The 15,150-nt window shown below is 42.8% G+C and overlaps 1 protein-coding gene across 1 annotated transcript; it reads right to left on the bottom strand.

Moving 5' to 3' along the window:
- Positions 1–204: 204 nt before the first annotated feature.
- Positions 205–13,841, bottom strand: LOC139405938 (cell division cycle-associated protein 3-like). The gene is made up of 6 exons (XM_071148391.1): positions 13,787–13,841; positions 13,261–13,415; positions 3,202–3,322; positions 1,449–2,360; positions 1,279–1,358; positions 205–577 (listed from the first exon to the last, which is right to left on the bottom strand). The coding sequence occupies exons 2-6, from the start codon at positions 13,396–13,398 to the stop codon at positions 485–487; spliced, it is 1,344 nt and encodes a 447-aa protein (XP_071004492.1). The 5' UTR covers positions 13,399–13,415; positions 13,787–13,841; the 3' UTR covers positions 205–484.
- Positions 13,842–15,150: the final 1,309 nt, after the last annotated feature.

The following is a 15,150-nucleotide window of genomic DNA, read 5'->3' as shown; positions in this document are numbered from 1 at the left end:
CACACACACACTTGACAATTTGGACAGCCTCTCTTTACCACCAGAACACTGTGTATATAGTAAATTCATACAGCGCTTTTCTTACACTTAAGGTGTAGCACCTTTAGCACCTTAAGACTAATAAAAACATATCCTGCGTCAAGCTTATTGATGAGTCTCCCCCCCATAAAAGGTGTATTCCAGTTAGAAGAATAAAGAAGCAGATTAAGATTTAAAGCAAATTTATTTACATAAAAGACTGGATAGCAAAAACACTGATATGGACATTTGAAATAAATGAAAAGAAACAGTCAGAAATCATAAATGACACTTCCAAAAGTAACGTACACAAATTATAATTTGTTAGCAGTTTGAAAAAGCCAGTTAAAAAGAAAAGAATAGCTGAACACTTTAAAAGGCTTGTTTTTTAGAAGGATATAGAAAAATGGCAAGATTCTGTACACTGGCCAATTAGTGTTTGTGCATGTTCTTCTGCAACGTCCATCTATCTGTTCTCCTTGTCCACGGACACAGTCAGGACTCTCCGGTCCATCTGACCCAGCCTCTGTCTGTCTGGGGTGGCCACCTTCAGCTTCATCTGCTGGGCAGGGAGGGAAGAGAGAGACCGAACCTTTCAGTTAGACCACAGGTTTAAAAGCTGTTGTGATTGTTCCTTTTCCTCTGACCCACCAAATAGATCAATCCTGTTCCTTAGGCTTTAGTGTGCGCAGACATGAACGAATGAGATGACTGCCGGGCAGTCGTACAGTTGAGTCAGTTTCCGCAGTAACATGGACTCTTTACATCGTGATGAAACTGCTATTTTCAGCAAGATCTTGAAGCACACAGAATGGGCATGCAACCTCTGACCCTGGCAATTTGACTGGTAAACCCATTGGTACATGCACAATGGCTGCCTGGTAGTGTGATGCAATCATTTCCATGGTAATGTAGAATGATCATTCAAATTAATGTTAACAGACATCAACATTTAATTGAATGTATTTTTTGTTATGTCAGTTGAGTTGAATCAACAAATCACAGCACATATTGTTGGGTAAACTCGCAATGAGGTTCCCACTACTCAAAATGTATGAGAACAAAATGTAGCTTTTTGTCTTAAAGTTGGGTTTAAAATAAGATAGATTTTTGAAGACAGGTTTTTCAGCTTTACCGCTTGCCCAGATAGTGACGACCTCACAATGGCCGCCAGTCTAACCATTATGCCATTATTGACTTGAATGGGTGACCAATAACCATCTTCTGAAATACCATGACTGTTACAGCCCTAGTGTATACCTGTGTAGCTTGCTCCCGGGGGGAGTTGGTCTCCCTGAGCATCTGCAGAGGGGAGCGTCCTTCAGCCATGAGTGCCTTGTCTGCCACATGGGAGAGGAGAGAAAGCGTAAAAAAATACATAAAAAAAAAAAACCACAGGGAATTTTGCGAAAAATTAAACACCCACGTACCTCTCTGCTTCGGTTTGACCGACTGTCCCTTGTTCTCATTGGCTGCATTCTTGTTTCCAACCTGGACGGAGAGTGGTGAAGAGGACGAACCCCACTTGCCTCCTCTCCCTCTGGCCCTCACCCCTGTGGCCCCGAAGCCCTTGCCTAGCCACTGGGGCTTGAACACCACTTGACTGGGGCTCTTGGTGTCGAAGGTGGGGCAGCGAATCCCAGTGGCTTGGGGCTGCTGTTGGCTCACGCTGGAGCCAGTGGTTGTGGTGGATGGTACAACAGGTGACTCTTGTGTGACGGGCATCACTGGCTCCTCCACTGGTGTTGGGACCTCCACTTTAGGCATCTCCGTAGCAACAGTGACTTCAGTGAAGTCTGTAACGGTGGGAATGGATGGTTCAGCCATGGGGGTCAGAGGTTGTGCGGGGTCAGTGGTGACTGAGGGAAGGGCATCCGCGTGGTCAGGTTCGTCCTTGTGGAGTTCAGCAGCAGCGTTTTCAGGGAGAGGAGACGCAGGGCTGTCGTAGTGCACCTCGGCGAAGGCCGGTGATGGGGCGACACCATCGTGGCAGGTGATCAAGCTCATACTCAGGCGCTTGTGTAGTGAAGACTCTTTGGCCTCGTCGGCTTCCTCCAAAGTGAAATCAGCTTTGACTATTTGGGCCTCCCCCACGAGAACGAAGGGGCTCTGGGTGAGAAGCACATGACTAGTCACGCTCTTGGGAGAGGGCTGGATTATGTCACCTGAGACCTGTGATGGCTGAGGAGAGAGAACAGGCTCACTGGAACCTCTCTCTCCCTCCACCACTGCCTCCTCCACGTTGAGGTTGGGAAACTTGTTAAAGGGCGCAGGGGCAACTATTTCTACAGAGTCACCGTGGAGGAGCATGCCAAGGCGACGGGCAAAGGAACCAACTGTCACTGGAGGAACAAAAAAACAAAAAGTTAAAAATAAAATAACTTTGACAAAAAGCTTTTTGAAAATGTACTAAAAGGGCAATTATGCATCTACAGTTAAGGGCAGGGGTAGCCCCTGCTGAGTCCCCAACGACAATGTTCCAATTCAAGGGAAATGGAAGGAGACTTCCACTTTGGACATTAAAAAGGCAACACTCCATCTTAACTCCTCCACATTTACTAGATTGGTTGAACAGTGCAGAAGGGAGCATCAACATGGGGGGGGGGGCTACGTTAGGGGGTGGCCAAACTACATATCCGACCAGCGAGCCCATTCAATCCAGCTTTTCATTTTACTTGGGAAATACTACTCCAAACATCTTAGTTAGACGTAAAATTGCGCGACTCAAGATCCTCTGCAAAAATGCCAACATTTATTACAAATTTGAGTTCTTAAGATTAATTCTGACTATTGAGGAAGTTTATGCTAGTTATGGTATCTCAAAAGGGACAAACAGTACTATCACAGTCTAGTTTTTCAAGCGAAGATTTTTTTTTAAAGGGCGTATGCGAGGCACAGACGTTCACGTCACCTACCCGAGGTCTGCTAGGAACAAATCGAAACTAGTATGCAAACGCCTTAATGCCGTTTCTACAGTCAAAGAAACTGAATGCCATCTCCGTCATTCTGTCGACCCCGGTTTGTGATATTCTGATGTATTTAGGGATTATCTGTGAAAGAGAGTTTGTCTCAGAAGGACTCCCTGTTAAAATGAACTAAATAATTCTAACCAAACCCAAATCAACCCTAGGCCGTCTTCCAGTGCTTGACTGGGTATCTTTGCCACTTGGTTAAGATAGTTACCTCTCATTGAGTCCTTCATTGGGGTGCGGGTGACACCAACTGAGGGTGACCGAGGGTCGCTGGCTAGAATGGAGCAGTCACTCTCCACCACAACTGGGACACAGGAGACAGTTCCATCCACCTGAAATAGAGTAATACATTCTTGTTAAACAATGTATGCACGGGCAAAGCTGTCAAGGCAAAGGGTGGCTACTTTGAAGAATCTCAAATGTAAAAAAAAATGTTGATTTGTTTAACACTTTTTTGGTTATTACATGATTCCATGTGTTATTTCAAAGTTATGGCTTTACGACTCTACAATGTACAAAATAGAGAAAAACCCTGGAATGAGTAGGTGTGTCCAAACGTTTGACTGGGCCAAACAGACACGCATTACACACACGGTAAAATATGATTCAACTGATACTATCTGGCAGTCCGACTTACAAATCTGGGTTTGGCAGATGCCAGGAGAACGTTACCGGCCCCAGTGCATAGTGTCAAACTGTAAAGTTTGAGGAAGGACGAATAATGGTCTGGGGTTGTTTTTCACAGTTCAGGCTAGGCCCCTTAGTTCAAGCGAAGATAAATCTTAACACTACAGTACACAATGACATTCTGTGCTTCCAACTTTGTGGAAGGCCCTGGATCTAGAGGTTCCGGCGCCATCGTCGCTAGGGGCTTCCGATTAGAGATCGGATCCGGAGGTACAGTGCCTTGCGAAAGTATTCGGGCCCCCTTGAACTTTGCGACCTTTTGCCACATTTCAGGCTTCAAACATAAAGATATAAAACTGTATTTTTTTGTGAAGAATCAACAACAAGTGGGACACAATCATGAAGTGGAACGACATTTATTGGATATTTCAAACTTTTTTAACAAATCAAAAACTGAAAAATTGGGCGTGCAAAATTATTCAGCCCCCTTAAGTTAATACTTTGTAGTGCCACCTTTTGCTGCGATTACAGCTGTAAGTCGCTTGGGGTATGTCTCTTTCAGTTTTGCACATCGAGAGACTGACATTTTTTCCCATTCCTCCTTGCAAAACAGCTCGAGCTCAGTGAGGTTGGATGGAGAGCATTTGTGAACAGCAGTTTTCAGTTCTTTCCGCAGATTCTCGATTGGATTCAGGTCTGGACTTTGACTTGGCCATTCTAACACCTGGATATGTTTATTTTTGAACCATTCCATTGTAGATTTTGCTTTATGTTTTGGATCATTGTCTTGTTGGAAGACAAATCTCCGTCCCAGTCTCAGGTCTTTTGCAGACTCCATCAGGTTTTCTTCCAGAATGGTCCTGTAATTGGCTCCATCCATCTTCCCATTAATTTTAACCATCTTCCCTGTCCCTGCTGAAGAAAAGCAGGCCCAAACCATGATGCTGCCACCACCATGTTTGACAGTGGGGATGGTGTGTTCAGCTGTGTTGCTTTTACACCAAACATAATGTTTGGCATTGTTGCCAAAAAGTTCAATTTTGGTTTCATCTGACCAGAGCACCTTCTTCCACATGTTTGGTGTGTCTCCCAGGTGGCTTGTGGCAAACTTTAAACAACACTTTTTATGGATATCTTTAAGAAATGGCTTTCTTCCTGCCACTCTTCCATAAAGGCCAGATTTGTGCAATATACGACTGATTGTTGTCCTATGGACAGAGTCTCCCACCTCAGCTGTAGATCTCTGCAGTTCATCCAGAGTGATCATGGGCCTCTTGGCTGCATCTCTGATCAGTCTTCTCCTTGTATGAGCTGAAAGTTTAGAGGGACGGCCAGGTCTTGGTAGATTTGCAGTGGTCTGATACTCCTTCCATTTCAATATTATCGCTTGCACAGTGCTCCTTGGGATGTTTAAAGCTTGGGAAATCTTTTTGTATCCAAATCCGGCTTTAAACTTCTTCACAACAGTATCTCGGACCTGCCTGGTGTGTTCCTTGTTCTTCATGATGCTCTCTGCGCTTTTAACGGACCTCTGAGACTATCACAGTGCAGGTGCATTTATACGGAGACTTGATTACACACAGGTGGATTGTATTTATCATCATTAGTCATTTAGGTCAACATTGGATCATTCAGAGATCCTCACTGAACTTCTGGAGAGAGTTTGCTGCACTGAAAGTAAAGGGGCTGAATAATTTTGCACGCCCACTTTTTCAGTTTTTGATTTGTTAAAAATGTTTGAAATATCCAATAAATGTCGTTCCACTTCATGATTGTGTCCCACTTGTTGTTGATTCTTCACAAAAAAATACAGTTTTATATCTTTATGTTTGAAGCCTGAAATGTGGCAAAAGGTCGCAAAGTTCAAGGGGGCCGAATACTTTCGCAAGGCACTGTACCTACGCCGTGGCCCTGTTTGGTCTTCCTCTCCGGTGGTGTCTACCCCGGGTTCAGATCCTCAGACAGCCTGAGACTCCAGCCCATTCATTATCCATGATGGATACTACAGCTGGCTTGGGTCCATCGGGCCCCACCGCCCTTGAGTGGTTTGTGAAACCACTCGAGGCAAAAGAACAGCTGGACCTCCTTAGCCATTGCACCAGCTGTCGTCATCGGCAGCTCTATTGTAAGAAACATTTTGGTTCCCGGAGCAAAAACCCATCCTGGAGCACAAATACAGGACATTACAAGGCTGCTTCCGACCGATGCCGGGAGCTGACGCTGTCATAGTCCATGTGGGGTGAAACAACATCTGGAGGGCTAACTCAGAACTTATGAAAATTGATGAACTGATTCTAGCACTGAAAGATTTTTTTTAAAAAGCAGGCGTGAAAGACTCAGCAGGCTACTGGCATTACACGCCTGGCTAAAGGGTTACTGTAGCTCTGTTGGAATCACTTTTATAGATAGAAGATGCTCTACAGCAGTGGTTCCCAAACGTTTTATAGTCCCGTACCCCTTCAAACATTCCACCTCCAGCTGCCTACCCCCTCTAGCACCAGGGTCAGCGCACTCGCAAATGTTTTTTTGTTTGTTACCATCATTGTAAGCTTGCCACACACAATACACTAATTCTTATGTTTAATAAATGTGAGTTTGTCACTTCCCACAAGCCGTGTTGTGACAAAGAGCTCTTATAGGACCTGGGCACAACTAACACATAATTTTGCTCTTTAGCCATTTTACATATAAAACCTTATTTGGTTAACAAAAATTGTGAATAACTCACTGCAGGTTAATGAGAAGGGTGTGCTTGAAAGGATGCAAAGAACTCTGCAATGTTGGGTTGTATTGGAGAGCCTCAGTCTTAAATCATTGTCCACAGTCTGCGCCTGTATTTAGTTTATGCTAGTGAGGGCCGAGAATCCACTCTCACATAGGTACGTGGTTGCAAAGGGCATCAGTGTCTTAACAGCGCAACTTGCCAAGGCAGGATACTCTGAGCGCAGTCCATTCCAAAAATCTGGCAGTGGCTTCTAATTAAATTCAATTTTTCACAGAACCGCTTCTTACAATTTCGATGAGGCTCCCTTGTTCAGATATCGGTAAATGGACTGAGGCAGGGCATGAAAGGGATAAAGAATCCAGTTTCGGGAAAGTACCTGTGCACCCAGCTCACTCAGGTGGTTCGCTATATAACATTTGACATTGTACATAAGCTTGAGTTCATGTTGACCTGTTTAAAGGTCTTACTCACGTCGCCTGTCGGAGAGCGTGATCCGTCTTCCGGAAACAGCTGGTGCTCTCATGCATGTTTTAGTGTTACTTGCCTCGATGCGAGCATACAAGTAGTTTAGCTCGTCTGGTAGGCTTGTGTCACTGGGCAGCTCTCGGCTGTCCTTCCCTTTGTATGTCTAATGATTTGCAAGCCCTGCCACATACGACGAGCGTCAGAGCCGGTGTAGTTCGATTCGATCTTAGTCCTGTATTGACACTTTTCCTGTTTGTCAGAGGGCATAGCAGGATTTTTTTTATAAGCTTCTGGGTTAGAGTCCCGCTCCTTGTCCAGCCTAGTGCGGATGCTGCCTGTAATCCATGGCTTCTGGTTTGTGTATGTATGTAAGGTCACTGTGGGGGCGAGGTCATCGATGCATTTATTGATGAAGCCAATGACTGATGTGGTGCACTCCTCAGTGTACACAGCTTCCACCCCCAAGTCATAAGACTCCTGAACATCTAGTCAAGTGGCTACCCAAGACTATATGCAGTGCCCCCCTCTTTACACCACTGCTACTCTGTTGTCATCTATGCATAGTCACTTTAATAACTCTACCTACATGTACATACTACCTCAACTAACCGGTGCCCCCCACACATTGACTCTGTATTGGTACCCCCCTGTATATAGTCTTGCTATTGTTATTTTACTGCTGCTCTTTAATTACTTATACTTTTTTTATTTTATTATTCTTATCCGTATTTTTTTTAAACCGCATTGTTGGTTAGGGGCTCGTCAGTAAGCATTTCACTGTAAGGGCTAAACCTGTTGTATTCGGCACATGTGACTAATACATTTTCATTTGATTTGAAAGCTGTCCAGTACTTTAAAAATATTCTCTGTTGTCCTGGTTTCGAAAAGAGGATGTCTTGACCCCCCATAAACGTAACGGACATACCAGGGGCTGTGCCAGGCCCGCCACCTCTGTTCACTCATCCAGCTGTAACGCATAGAATTCACTGGCTTGTTTGCAAAGCAGTAACTGTTTCAGAACAGCTCCTGCCATGTCGCTGATGCGACGTGAAACGGTGTTGTTTAACGACAGCATTGTCTGTATAGATTTTGGTCTTTTCCCCCAGCATTGTCCCAGTCATATCCACAGCAGCAGGAAGAATTAAGTCCACCACAATAGTATGAGGCTTGTCTGTCTTAGCCACTCGGTAGCTCATTAAGTTGTCTTAATTCTCACTCAAAAAAAACCAGTGGCTTATTTTTCTAATTGGCATGGTTAGTTTCTAAATGTCTGCGCAAGTGTGAAGGTTTCATCGAAATGAAGTGAACCCCAAATCAATGTAGTTGTCATCATACTTGCAACTCTTCGATGGTCCAAAGTCCCCATCCCTGTCTGTTGTTCGGTGCTTTCCCGGGTAAGGGGGCAGTAGCTCTTCGGCTGCATCAGATTCACAACTGTCAGTGTCCATAGCAACAAATGTAGAATTACTGATGCTAGCATTGGATGTGCTCGTGGAAGCAGAACAACTTGTGTCATCGGCAGGTGCAGTACTGCTGATAGAATACCATCAGTAGCGCTGGTATGTGCATATGGACGTGGGCCTTACTTTTATAAAAAAATAAATGACAATTTCGAGCAAACGGAATGAGCAGCAGCTATATGTTTGGCTACATACTGACCGTTAGTGGAATTCCCGCGAGAGAGTAACGGTTAATGTGATTGGATGTTAATTATTTGACTAGGCTACCTGTATTTGACATTGCGTTGTTATTTCGCTGAACACTAGATGGTTTCATTTTATTTTTGGCCATGAAACAAGGCTACTCAGGCGAGAGAAAATCAATCACCCAAATGTAGCCTCATTGGAAATTCTAAATGGACTGTTTGAAAATGTGAATCACATTTTTATTTGGCATACACCCCGCCACAGGAATGACAGAGCCCATCCAAATCATAATTTCAAGTCTGCGTTGAGACAATGACCCAAGACCAGCTCAGTTAATCCCTACCATTGTGTCACAGTTGTCAAAATTCTGCATCAAATGTACATTATCCCAGGGGCGTTGACAGACAAAGTAAGTAACTTAAATGTCCCCCTAACTGCCCTGAATACCCCTGTTGATCCTACAGCTATTGTATGCAGTAATCATGGGTCTATGCACCAGAGTTACTGTTAGCACTGAGGTGGAGTCCCGTAGTAGAAAGTCCACTGTGTCCAGCTCCAATATAAAGAACATGAGCAAGTCTACTTCTGATAAGCTTCCCAGTAAAGCAATAACAACAATCAAGCATCCCATAAGTGCTAAAAATAGGCCATATTAACATATGAAGCATAAGAAACAAGGTTCATGAAGTCAATAACTTGCTAACAGATGGCAGTCATATTCTGACTTTTTGAAACTCATTTAGATAATACCTTTGATGATAGTGGTAGCAATACATGGTTATAACATCTACTGAAAAGACAAATGCCAATGGGGGTGATGCAGTCTATATTCAGAACCATATTCCTATAAAGCTTAGATAGGATCTTATGTTAAATACTGTTGAAGTAATATGGCTTCGGGTTATTCTGCCTCACCGAAAAGGCCATTCTTGTGGGAAGCTGCTATAGCCCAAGTGCTAAAAGTCAGTATCTGGATAACATGTGTGAAATGCATGTGATAGAGAGGTATATTGTCTGGGTGATTTAAATATTAGCTGGCTTTCATCAAGCTGCCCACTCAAGAAAATGCACCAAACTGTAACCAGTGCCTGCAACCTGGTTCAGGTTATCAGGGTAGTTACAAACAGCACAGGAATGAACTCAAATGATCACATCTTTACTAATGCTGCAGAAATTTGCTTTAAAGCAGTATCCAAATCCATAGGATGTAGTGATCACAATATAGTAGCCATATCTAGGAAAACCAAAGTTCCAAAGACTGGGCCTAATATAGTGTTGATGTCATACAATTCGTTCTGCCCCTGAACAAGGCAGTTAACCCACTGTTCCTAGGCTGTCATTGAAAATAAAAATGTTCTTAACTAACTTGCCTTTTAAATAAGAGGTAAAAATAAATAAAAAAGACGCTGCACTTGACACATTTATGAAAAGTTGGAGGGTTGAGGCATGGAAAATAGGTCTGGCTGTGCAACTAATTGGCAAACGTACTGCAAATTGAGAAATCATGTGACTAAACAAAAGCAAACTATACTATGAAACAAAAATAAATGGTATACACTGCTCAAAAAAAAAAAGGGAACACTAAAATAACACATGCTAGATCTGAATGAATGAAATATTCTTATTAAATAATTTTTTCTTTACATAGTTGAATGTACTGACAACAAAATCACATAAAAAATATCAATGGAAATCAAATTTATCAACCCATGGAGGTCTGGATTTGGAGTCATACTCAAAATTAAAGTGGAAAACCACACTACAGGCTGATCCAACTTTGATGTAATCCTTAAAAGAAGTCAAAATGAGGCTCAGTAGTGTGTGTGGCCTCCACGTGCCTGTATGACCTCCCTACAACGCCTGGGCATGCTCCTGATGAGGTGGCGGATGGTCTCCTGAGGGATCTTCTCCCAGATCTGGACTAAAGCATCTGTCTCACAAGGGGTCTGAGGATCTCATCTCGGTACCTAATGGCAGTCAGGCTACCTCTGGCGAGCACATGGAGGGCTGTGCGGCCCCCCAAAGAAATGCCACCCCACACCATGACTGACCCACCGCCAAACCGGTCATGCTGGAGGATGTTGCAGGCAGTAGAACGTTCTCCACGGTGTCTCCAGACTGTCACGTCTGTCACATGTGCTCAGTGTGAACCTGCTTTCATCTGTGAAGAGCACAGGGCGCCAGTGGCGAATTTGCCAATCTTGGAGTTCTCTGGCAAATTAAAAACGTCCTGCACGGTGTTGGGCTGTAAGCACAACCCCCACCCGTGGACGTCGGGCCCTCATACCACCCTCATGGGGTCTGTTTCTGACCGTTTGAGCAGACACATGCACATTTGTGGCCTGCTGGAGGTCATTTTGCAGGGCTCTGGCAGTGCTCCTCCTTGCATTAAGGCGGAGGTAGCGGTCCTGCTGCTGGGTTGTGGCCTTCCTACGGCCTCCTCCACATCTCCTGATGTACTGGCCTGTCTCCTGGTAGCGCCTCCATGCTCTGGACACTACGCTGACAGACACAGCAAACTTTCTTGCCACAGCTCGCATTGATGTGCCATCCTGGATGAACTGCACTACCTGAGCCACTTGTGTGGGTTGTAGACTCCGTCTCATGCTACCACTAGAGTGAAAGCACCGCCAGCATTCAAGTGACCAAAACATCAGCCAGGAAGCATAGGAACTGAGAAGTGGTCTGTGGTCCCCACCTGCAGAACCACTCCTTTTTCGGGGGTGTCTTGCTAATTGCCTATAATTTCCACCTGTTGTCTATTCCATTTGCACAAAAGCATGTGAAATTGATTGTCAATCAGTGTTGCTTCCTAAGTGGACAGTTTGATTTCACAGAAGTGTGATTAACTTGGAGTTACATTGTGTTGTTTAAGTGTTCCCTTTATTTTTTTGAGCAGTGCATAATAAATTAATTAATTTAAAAAGTAGTAAAAAGTGCTGGCACACCTTACATGAAACTTTGGGCAAAAAGGCACACTCGGCTCCATCAGTCATTGAATCAGATGGCTCATTCGTCACAAAAAACACTGATATTGCCACCAAGTTTAATGATTTTTTTTCTCCCATTGGCAAGATTAGCAAACTTAGGCATGATTTAGGCACTTAGTGCCAGCAACAAACACTGACACTACACATCCATGTATATCTGACTAAATTATGAAAGACAAACATCGTACTTTTGAATTCCATAGAGTGTGGAAGAGGTGAAAATGGTTGTCTATCAATGACAAGCCACCGGGGTCTGACAACTTCAATGGAAAATTACTGAGGATAATAGCTGACGATATTGCCACTCCTATTTTCCATATCTTCAATTTCAAATAGTTTTTGACCAGATACCCTGCTATTGTACTGTAAAACAAACTCTTAGCACGCTTATAGGGAAGGACATTCAACAAGCACGGCACTTACACAAACGGCTGATGATTGGCTGAGCGAAGTGTATAATAAATACAACTGCCCCAGTGCACAAAGCAAGGACCATACAGAAGTGGTTTGTCGAGATCGGTGTGGAAGAACTTGACTGGCATTCACAGAGCCCTGAGCTCAAACCCATTGGTATGAATTGGAATGCCGATTGCGAGCCAGGCTTAAATCGACTAACATCAGTGCCGGACCTCACTAATGCTCGTGGCTGAATGGAAGCAAGTTCCGCAGCAATGTTCCAACATCTAGTGGAAAGTCTTCCCAGAAGAGTAGAGGCTGTTAGGCAGCAAAGCAGGACCAACACCTTTGTAATGCCCATGATTTTGGAATGAGATGTTCGATGAGAAAGTATCCACGTATACTTTTGGTAGTGTCTCTGCCCTATAGTCTCTAGTAATCTTAGTGTTCAATCTAGTAATGTTGGCAGCACATATGACAAATAAAATAATTTTAAAAAGTGCATTTGATGTTGGTGTACAACCAATTCAGGAAGTGAATCAGAATCACCTTTACAGAGCCCCACAGTGGTGGTGTCATAATACCCATAAAACCTAGGGGTCAAACAGGAAAATGGTTCCAATCATATTTCCCCATAGGGGATTTTAGAAACACTTAAAATAAGGACCGTTTCATGTAAGCTTACCATGGTGTGACATTTTGATAACCATGTAAATGTCTCAGACAAGGACTTTTTATCAATATATTCAGCACCATTTACTCTGAGATCCTAAAATGCTAATTAGAGTCACAGTAGACATCATTCAAAACTACAAATCCCTGCAAGGCATCTCTAGCTGACACCTTTGCTAACAGGTATTATCAATTTAAAAATTGCACAAGACAGTTCAGAATTGTCCATTTAAAAGACATTTTGCCAATGTATTCATTAACTACTACAGTTAGTTATATTAGACAGTTATTCCAGAAATTCTTACATTTGCCTGGATTCCGCAGTCTATTCCAGATCATCATGGCATTTGTAGTTCTTTATGATAGCAACATTAGCATTTAATTTGAGGGGGGGTAAATACAGGGCAATGTTGAGAGATTTGCAAGGTTATCAAAACGTCACGCCAGGGTAAGCCTACATGAAACACAGCCCTTAAAATGTAAGGGTTCCTAAAATGAAAAACGATTGGAACTATTTCCCTGTTTGACCGGTAGGCTTTGACACCTCAAATGTGGGGCTCTATTCGCCAAGTACATGTACCCAGAATTAGACTTGGTGAAATGGTGCTGCAAGTTAAACACTATACAGGAATTATACACAATAGACATACAATACGGATACAGTAAACAGAACAATTACACATGATGAGAGTATTTAAATAATAAACTATTTTCAAATCAAAATGATGGCCCTTGTCATCTAACGTTACCTGAATAGGTGTGCGGTCAATAACTACAGATGGAGACCGTGGGTCGACAAGTTGAGAGAGACGGTCGTGTTTGATGCGATGGCTGGGGTCATGTTTGGGCGTTGAGGCCACAGCAACCTTGCTCTCGCTGGATCCCATGACGACACAGTAGATGCCTAAATGTCCGGTGACAGAAGTTAAGACAAAAAGTTTACGTTAAAAAAAAAAGCGAGTCTGCTGTGCCATTCGTTGTTTTCTATCTAGCTAAATAACTTAGTTAACGTGTTCTAGTTTTTGAAGCCAGATCAAATTAATAAAAAAATCATTCATTAGGCAATTTACAATTATTGTTAAGATTTGGTCGGCAAACTTGAGAAAAACTAACAAGTCACGTTAGCTAAACTAAAGTCTGCGGATGGCTAAACCTAGTTTAACAACGTTATCTTGAAGAGAGCTACAAAATAAGGTTCTTGCTCTTTGATTATTTGTATGTGATTCACATGAATCTGCTAGGTAGTAGAGTAGCTTTCAGCAAACAATGACTTACCTTAAACGTTTCGCTAGAAGTGACTATCCTTTCACTTTTTCGAAGCAAAACATAAGGATTTAAATTGCGAAAAGCATATGCGGCCAGTTATTTTCAAACCAGCCAATCAGTGAAGTTGGTGCCACCGCCTTCCCTACAGAGATTGGCTGATTGTGCCTACGATATCTAAAATGGGCGTGGTTTTCTACTGAAAACAAGTTTTAAAACCTACACAAGAAATGACCATGCTTTGTGGATTTGAATTTGACCCTCTTGAATGTTGTGCAATGCAACATCATTTGAAAGCCGCATTCTTATCTGGTGAATGGGAACATGTTTGGTTGTGCTCTACCCATAGAAACAGCCCATAGCAAAATACTGTATCTGTGCAAAACCTATAGATAAGTCAAGTTCAATGATGTGTATATAAACCCATAAAGTTATATACAAAGTAGTCCTTGCAGCAGATACTAGTAACTGCATTTACCATTTGCTGTTTTGTGCTGTAAAAACAGCCTAATCCTGAGTATGTTTTGTCCTATTTGGGTCTCCTCTAACGCAACTGGCCAAGAAAATTAGGGAAATACTGTCAATAACTACATTTCCATCTACAGTTTTTATGTGAGTATTGTGAAGTCATACCGAATAAAAAAAATCAAGACAGCTGTAACGGAAACAGGATTTTCGATACAATTGTATAAATGCATTTGCTGCTGACAGATAATTTCTTAGTTTGACATGGTGGGATCTTGGAATGGTGGTGGAAACGCCTTTATGCGCAAATATTGATATAATAACAATCATATCGAGTCATACGATGATATGTTGTGTGGTCCTCCCACTATGACTAAGGAAAGCATGCAGTTTATTAGGCTACAGCTGAAAAGTTATGAATTTCACAGGGTGGTGAAAGTGCACGGTGATCTTGATACGCCTTTCCAATAAATGTCGGGATCTTATTCTGGTGACATGAGCGATGATTGACTGCGTTTCACAAATACAAATATTCTCGCTGTCATCCATCATAATATCATCATGTAGCCTAAATTGAAAATAATTTGCACCAACTCTGTTAAAAAATTTACGGTATGACTTCACTTGACAAGGGGAACTGGAAGTCTGATTGAAGATGAGAACAGCTATGATGATTTTCATTGGTAGATAGAAATCGCAGGCATACATTTGAACTTGATCTTTTGTTTGATAATTGTCAATGTTGGGCAATGCAATTTACACTACATGACCAAAAGAATGTGGACACCTGCTCGTTGAACATCTCATTCCAAAATCATGGGCATTAATATGGAGTTGGTCCCCCTTTGCTGCTATAACAGCCTCCACTCTTCTGAGAAGGCGTTCCACTAGATGTTGGAACATTGCTGCAG

Source organism: Oncorhynchus clarkii, chromosome 3 (genome assembly GCF_045791955.1).
Source record: "Oncorhynchus clarkii lewisi isolate Uvic-CL-2024 chromosome 3, UVic_Ocla_1.0, whole genome shotgun sequence".
Classification (NCBI taxonomy): Eukaryota; Metazoa; Chordata; class Actinopteri; order Salmoniformes; family Salmonidae; genus Oncorhynchus; species Oncorhynchus clarkii.
Note: the sequence above shows the minus strand (reverse complement) of the source record. Positions and strands in the feature narration are given on the sequence as shown.